This window comes from Panicum virgatum, chromosome 7K (genome assembly GCF_016808335.1).
Source record: "Panicum virgatum strain AP13 chromosome 7K, P.virgatum_v5, whole genome shotgun sequence".
Taxonomy (NCBI): domain Eukaryota; kingdom Viridiplantae; phylum Streptophyta; class Magnoliopsida; order Poales; family Poaceae; genus Panicum; species Panicum virgatum.
Genome location: NC_053142.1, coordinates 26,360,416 through 26,368,367, shown reverse-complemented (window position 1 = coordinate 26,368,367; position 7,952 = coordinate 26,360,416). Strand labels below are relative to the sequence as shown.

Here is a 7,952-nt window from a genome sequence, read left to right as displayed (position 1 = left end):
TAACTATGGTATAGAACTTGTTTACATCCAAAGTTATTTGGAAATTTTAAAATTTTAAAATTTGGAATCGGAAAGCTTATAATGATATTTTGAAGTAGAAAACAATGTCAAATAAAAAAGTGTACAGCTTATAATGATATTTAGAGTAGATATGCGAAAAATATATTTGTTTGAAATTTTATTTAGGAATCAAAAGATAAAAATCGGTCGGGTGACGTCTCACCCGATGGTGTATTTTCAATTTTTGTTTCTTTTTTGGCAAAAACAGAGTTGCCACGTGGGTCCCATAACCCATGTTTTTAGCAAAAGCAGTTGATGATGTCATGCATGGCTGTTATTGCGGTGGGTATTTTTAATAACGACCGGTGATGATATCATCTCCGACCGTTATTGCAGTTGGTATTTCTAATGACGGCGTGCGATGACATCATCTCCGGCCGTTATTGTTGTTGTCATTTTTAATAACAGTCGGTAATGACGTCAGCAACGCCTGTTACTATTGTATCACCTCCATTTCTATTAACGTTGTCATCTCTGACGTCATACATGCCCGTTAGTGCAATGGTCACATCAATAACGTTGCCACTTAATGACGTCAGCAATCCGCACTGCAGTAATGCCTTTTGGTGTGCCCGTTATTAGTGGAAAATAGACAGTATTATTACAAGAGACTTGTGTAGCAGTGATATCGAAGACCAATACACCTTGACACCAATACAACTGTAACGGTGTCCAACTTGATGTACCCGGTCACCTTTGATGTGTATAGTATTGATGTCGATGTGGAACATAGCACTTTTCTTTTGTTCTCTCCCTTGAACTTACCTTGCTCATTGCCAGGAAGATTCTGAAAGCAACAAGCATATTTTGCTTGCAAATAGAACTTTTTTCTGACTCAACAACCATACACGTACCGGATCAAAACAAATCAATTGCTGGACATGACGTTTCACCAGAAATCCAGAAAAAGAGAGATGCGGATGACCAGGTCGTCCAAGGGAGATGCAAAGACCAGGCAATCCAACCAAGTCAACGCACACATGGACTTGACCTGGCCTGGAGTCTACCTACTACCGCCCCTAGCCGTCTAATAATGCTCCACGAGGAGTTTGCATACATAATGCTTCCTCATCCTCATAGCAGCAGCAGCCATGCAAGTGCTCGCTTGAATTCAGGGCAGACATCTAACACAACCATGCTGCTGCTGCATAGATTAGCTGTGCAGCTACCATGGCTTGTCATAGTTCTTGCCGCGACACTCGCTGCCGTTGCAGCATTGGCGCCGCCTAGCAGCAACTGCCAGAGAAAATGCGGCGATGTCGATATCCTATATCCATTCGGCATTGGGCCTCACGACTCGCCGGATCACTGCTCCTTGCCCGGCTTCAACCTGAGCTGCAAGGACGTTGGCCGCGGAGCACTCAGGCCATTTCATAACGATGTGGAGGTTCTGGACATCTCGCTGCAGCAAGGCTTTGCCCGGATGAGGATGGACATGTCGACCTATTGCTACAACACCTCCACTAAGAAAATGGGCTACCGAAGATGGTCCCTGAACCTGACAGGTACGCCCTACAGATTCTCAGAGACCGCTAACTTGTTTACAGTCATTGGGTGCAGAACGCTAGCATACATTGGAGATGAGAACAACGTGGGCAGGTACATGAGCGGTTGTGTCTCCATGTGCCGGCGAGGCGATGTAACAACCCTGGCTGATGGCTCATGCTCCGGAATTGGCTGCTGCCAGACAGCAATCCCCAAGGGCTTGCAGTACTACCAAGTGAGGTTCGATGAAGGATTCAATACGTCGGAGATCTACAAAACCAGCCCTTGCAGCTATGCGGCGCTTGTCGAGGCATCCAACTTCACATTCTACAAAAGCTACGCCACATCATCGGCGTTCTATGACACTTATTCGGGGCAGCCGCCGTTGATTGTGGACTGGGCTATCGGGAATGAAACTTGCGAAGTAGCCCAGAAAAAGCCTGAGTCATACGCATGCATCAGCAGCAGCAGTCGGTGCTTGAATTCAGACAATGGAAAAGGCTACGTCTGCAACTGCACCAAAGGGTTCCAAGGGAATCCGTACCTTGTTGACGGATGCAAAGGTAACGATTCTGCGTACATCTGTAGATAGCTTCAATCCCCTTTGCATGATTTGTTGATATAATTATGAGAGGTAACCACTACTACAAAATTCTATTTGGCGAGCACTTGAAAATTGGCTCGGAGGCGGGCACAACTTTTAACTGCCTCGGTTTTGCGAGGCACTGAAATTACTACTACTAGTAGTAGCAGTTGTACAATTTTACCAGAAGTTAATTAGAAACTAACCAATTTGAATTGGTTTGCTGGTGGATTAATTTTGGCGTTGCTAAAGACGTTATATGTTCCATGTTCAGAGACAATATATTGCCACAAGAAAATTTTTCTCAACACTTATATGCCACTGCTAATACCGCAGATGTTGATGAATGTAACAATCTGGAGAAATACCCTTGCTCTGTGAAGGGAACATGCAAGAACACTAAAGGTGGATTTCAATGTATTTGCCCTCCGAATTACCCAAAAGGCAATGCGTATAATGGGACATGTGAGAAAGACCAGTCAATTCCCCTAAAAGTCACAATTCCAATAGGTACTGCTCTCATGATGTCACATTTACACCATTCATTTACATTTGTGAAACCATAACTGAAACAAATCTGTTCTCATGATGTCACAGGCATTGAGAAATTAAACAGTAGTTGCAACAATATATTATTTTCACAGCTACTTTTTGCATTCTACCAACTTACGAGTTACATACATACATGTCTGTCCCTGCAGGAGTGTTTGCATGTGCTTTGGTTGGTCTTTTAATTTTCCTCGGTCTAGAATGGGTCAAGCACAAACGACGAATAATAAGGCAAGAATACGTAAGGAAGATGAATGAATGCTTTCAGCTGAATGGAGGCCAATTGCTAATGGATATGATGAAAGTAGAGAGCAACAAAACATTTAAATTGTATAACCGAGAAGAAATTGAGTTAGCCACAAACAACTTTGACAAAAGCTCAATCATTGGTGAAGGTGGTCAGGGAACTGTTTATATAGGGCAAAATTTGGATACGGAAAATAATCCTGTTGCTATCAAGATCTGCAAGGGATTTGATGAGAGTAGGAGAATGGAATTTGGTAAGGAGCTTCTTATACTTTCTCGAGTCAAACACGAAAACATTGTCCAGCTTTTAGGTTGCAGTTTGCAATTTGAAGCTCCAGTTCTGGTGTATGAATACGTGCCAAACCGAACCCTAAACTATCTGATTCATACCCAAGATGATGCATCCATCAGAACTCTGGAGATCCGTCTTAAAATTGCCGCTGAGATCGCTGCAGCACTTGCATACCTGCATTCTCTTAGCCACCCAGTCTTTCATGGAGATGTCAAGTCCGTCAACATTCTCCTAGGCCATGATCTCTCTGCGAGAGTTTCTGATTTTGGGTGCTCGATGATTAGGTCAGCTGATGAAAATGTTCAAGTAGTGAAGGGGACAATGGGCTACTTAGATCCGGAGTACTTATTGAACTTTGAGCTTACAGATAAGAGTGATGTTTACAGCTTTGGTGTTGTTCTTTTGGAGCTCATCACACGCAGGACAGCACTATCCAAAACAAAGGAAAGCCTCGTGTCTGTCTTCACGGAAGCAGTGAAGGAGAGTAAGCTTAGCGAGCTCATAGATGGGGAGATAGCCAGCAATGAAAACATGGATTTTGTACTTCAAATAGCTGAGATAGCACGTCAATGCTTGGTCATGTCTGGTCATCAAAGGCCAACGATGAGGCAGGTAGCGGAGGAACTCCAGAGAATGGCAGGTCCGGCTCCACAAGGCACTCGAGTGTTTCATGGTGTTATTAGTCCACTCTTGTCATTGGGACCGTCATCTAACAGTGCATCAGGTGACTATATTAGCGAAGACAGCACAGGTTACTACACCCTCCGGAAGAAAGCCTCGATGAGCATAGAGTTTGCAAGATGAAATAAATCAACATGGACTCTTTAATTGCACACGTAGTATATTTATGTGTGTACATATGTCGTGTGTAGATATATGTTAACAATTTCAGAATTGAACTCTTTGAAACATAATGCTACTAGTGTTAAGTGTGGTGCCGATACACCAAAAAAAAATGATGAATACCAATGAGATGGTCCAAATGGTGGACCAAAACATGTCTGTTATCCCAATATTTCCGATATTTTGCTGGCTGATAGAAGGCAAACTACTGGAGAACCCTTAGATATTAATTTGGTGCTTGTGTCACCGTATGATATATTTTTTTCAAACGCGTTTATTTGTTGGAGCGAGTTTATTTAGATATTTGGCATTATGTTGAATTTTTTATACAATCGTCTTTTTTTATCGATAGCTTTTTATTTATATTATAAATGCAGATGCACATATATATCTCTACAAATTCAATTATTTGGCGTGTTCTCGATTGAGCACGTCAATCATTAATAAGTTATCTAATTATCTCTTTGTTTCTATCAGACATCTAGTAAACCACATACACTCCCTCATTAACTCTTTCTCGGTGACGGTAAAAATCAAAATGTGTGTTCCTATGCACAGGATAGCCCCGACTCCTGATGTATAAGAAGAAGGATCATCAGGGTTTGCTTCAATCATTGTTGTCCTTCTTCACGTTTCTCATCTTCCTTTATCAATCGTGATTTGCTCTCTCTGATTGCTCTCTCCACTTGTCATGGCAACTTTTTGACACAGTGCAATCGTACGTCCACATGGAAAGTAATTAACTAGGCAAACCCTATATATGCTAGAGCTAATTGAGAGCTCACCAATCACATCCCATGCATATCTAAAAGATCTCATAGAAATATGCCATGGATGACCTCCTTGATTCTGGTGACGCATATTTCAAGCACAACTGTTGTAGTGTTGGCGACGAGACAGGCACGGATATAGACCTTTAGTACTGGTCCTCGTTGCGGGTGGGCAGTAGTGTAAGGTCTCTGATTTGAGTGGTCATGATTAGGTCTACTAAAGAAAACCATCAATCAGTTAAGGGGACAAAAGTGCTACTTAGATCCAGAGTACCTGTTAAACTTTGAGTTGCTGTTCACCTCGAACTTCGAAGACACAGGAAGGCACTGTCAAAAGCGAAAGGATAGCCTTGTATGTTCAAGGAGCAGAAAAAGTAGGGCAATCCTTTGCAGCTGGTAGTCAGAGACAGGGAGATAGCCGAGTAAGGCTATCCGCAGCGGCGTCCGCCACCCGGTTCTCCACGACACGGATAGCGGAAAAAATGCTGCAGTGGCGTCCGGTATCCCGCCCGCCATCTCCCTGGATTCCTCTGGCTCCGCCAAATATAGTGGGGGTGGCGGACGTCCGGTACCGACCGACATGGCGCGGGCCCACGAACCTGCCGTCTCCCTCGCGCTGCGGCTCCGCCCCGCCGCCAGCCGGTCGCCAAGATTCGCCGAGGACGACCGCGTGCTCGTGTGCATCGGCGGGAGGAGGGAGGAGGGCCACGAAGGAGCCGCCAACGCTGTCACGCACGCTCGGACCGGGGTCGCCATGGACGCCGCCGCGGGGGCAAGGGCGGGCGCTGCAAGCTCCAACGGGGAGGCTCCGCTGCCGGAGGCAGGGGCAGGCGCCAGCCCGCGCGCGCCGTGGACGCCAGCACGCCCGCCATGGACGCCGCCGGGAGGCAGGGGCGGGTCGCCGGCCAGCTCCGGAGGAGGGGCGCCGGGGAAGGCCGGAGGAGGAGCGCAGGGCCGCCCACGCACCCGCGACGCTCTGCCTGCGCGCCCATGGCCGCGCTCCGCCCGCGGCCGCGGCCGCGGCCGCGTTCCGCCCCGACGGCGACGAGGACCCGCCATGGCCGCCTCCGCCCCGCCCGCCCGGAAATGGAACCCGGCCACGGCGAGCTCGGAGCCGGGGAGGGGACGGATGGGTGCCGGTCTCTGATCCGCCGCGCCAGGACGCGAGCAGGGCGGGGGAGGGGAGCTTGACGCCATGGAGGTCACACCGGGACGCGAGCAGGCCCCTGTGCTCGGCACGCCGCCCTTGCACTCGCCAGGCCGTCCCTGTGCTCGCCACGCTACCGCGCCCGCGCGCTCACCACGCCGCCGTGGCCTCCACCGCCATGGCCCCACGCGGGAAGCCACGCGCGAGAGAGAAAGAGAGGAGGAGTTGACGGCGAGCTCGCCGGGGACTCGAGGCTCCGCGACCGCCGCCCTCTTCCCCGCGCATGCCTCGAGGACCTCCGCCCCGCCGAGCCGAGGCGAGCTACCATGGATGCACGTGTGGACGAGCCGAGGAGAATGAGGTCCAGAGCGGCGTGCTCGAGCCGGAGTAGGGGCGCCGCCGCCGTGGCGAGCTCGAGCGGCGGCAGGGCCGCAGCGAGCTCGAGTGGCCGAGTAGCGGCGGCGGCGGCGAGCTCGAGCGGAGCAGCGGGAAGCAGGGGAGGTGTGGAGAGAGAAAGAGAGAGATAAAAATTGTGATGCATGGGTCCCACAGTTTGGTAGTTGATTTAGAGTAGAGATATAGGGGATGATAGGTGCGGATGAAAATGATATAGAAGAGAGAATCTAGATGATGATCAGAATAGTAATATTTTTTTAGAAGATGAATTTTGAGGACGACGAGCGGGAATAGCTTTGACGCAACCTTACTGAGGTTGTGTGTCAAGTGGCGGAGCTGGTGATGGTGGGTGCGAGCTGCTGGCCAGATAGCCCATGTGGCATAGGTTGCTGCTGCTGGTCCCGGTGCATGGCACTCGAGGCCTTGATGGCGTTGTTAGCCTATTCAATGAGCAGGCATGCTCGTCTATCAATACATCAAATGACTTCACTGGGAAGAAACCACTGACTGCTACAGCCTTAAGAAGGAAGCCACAATATAATGCGCATAGAATTTGCAAAATGAATGAAATTAAATAACCAAGACACCCATTATTGCAATATAATAGTGCCATATTGCATCAGTAATACATTAATGATAATGCAGGCGGTTTTTAGAGGAGCATGCTAACTGTGGTTTTGATCCCTGTTCCAATATGACGGGACAAGGGAGAAGATTCATGTGGTAAGCAAGGCACTTGAGGTTACAGCCTTGGAAATTTTCACCAAGAGTGGATTCATCTTCCTTTTGTCAATGTACACTTTTTTAAAAAACTGATATCAGCTTATTACAAGCTAAGAATGTTTTTCTATTCATGAAACAAGAGGGGTAATCCCCTGCTGGTTATACATTAAAGAGAATAAACAAAGGAGTACAAAGCAGTAAGAAACAAAATTAAGAAACGAAGAAAGAAACAAAGAAAATGAAAAAGATTACACAAGGGCTTCTAGCCACGCTGCCATAGAGGATTTATATCTAGCTTTTGCTCTTAGATTACACAAGCTAAGAATGTTGTAAACTTTGTTTGTATGCATTCGTAGAGGCCGAAGACAACTGTTTTTCTATAGAAATTAATGATATGTGTTGTGTGAGAAAAATATATACAAGGTTCTTTTGAAATTCCAAACATGTTCCTCTAAGGAATGAGCGAGGCAGCTGCGTAAGCTCGTATGAAGGCAGCGTGGAACTATTTGGCAAACAGCCAGCCAGCAAGGAGGGTCATGATTGACACAGTCAACAACACTCCAAGTACCGAGGACTTGCCTGCAGTCTTCGCATCTTGTCTTGCCCGGTGGATGACAGCTGCAGTTTCCTGAATGCATGATTATTCTCTACGGAAAGCAACAACCAATAAGGGCGTGTTTAGTTCCCAAAATTTTTCACCCAAAAATTTTCACCTCCCCTTTAAACACATGTATAAAGCATTAAATGTAATTAAATAACAAAACTAATTACACAGTTTGGATGTACATGACGAGACGAATCTTTTAAGCCTAATTAGTGCATGATTAGCCATAAGTGCTACAGTAACCCACATGTGCT

General features: G+C 47.0%; 1 protein-coding gene across 1 annotated transcript; it reads left to right on the top strand.

Annotated features, from left to right (window-relative positions):
• The first annotated feature begins 1,111 nt into the window (after positions 1-1,111).
• Positions 1,112-4,230, top strand: LOC120640659 (wall-associated receptor kinase 2-like). Its single transcript, XM_039916564.1, has 3 exons — positions 1,112-2,108; positions 2,465-2,638; positions 2,830-4,230. Exons 1-3 carry the CDS (start codon positions 1,121-1,123, stop codon positions 4,017-4,019), a joined length of 2,352 nt encoding a protein of 783 aa, XP_039772498.1. The 5' UTR covers positions 1,112-1,120; the 3' UTR covers positions 4,020-4,230.
• Positions 4,231-7,952: the final 3,722 nt, after the last annotated feature.

What these genes read in the sequence shown, in the direction of transcription:
- LOC120640659 (XM_039916564.1), top strand. Translation starts at nt 1,121, where the DNA reads ATGCTTCCTCATCCTCATAGCAGCAGCAGCCATGCAAGTGCTCGCTTG. An exon ending in CCTTGTTGACGGATGCAAAG is followed by an intron (nt 2,109 to 2,464) that starts GTAACGATTCTG and finishes CTAATACCGCAG; the next exon opens with ATGTTGATGAATGTAACAAT. An exon ending in AAAAGTCACAATTCCAATAG is followed by an intron (nt 2,639 to 2,829) that starts GTACTGCTCTCA and finishes CTGTCCCTGCAG; the next exon opens with GAGTGTTTGCATGTGCTTTG.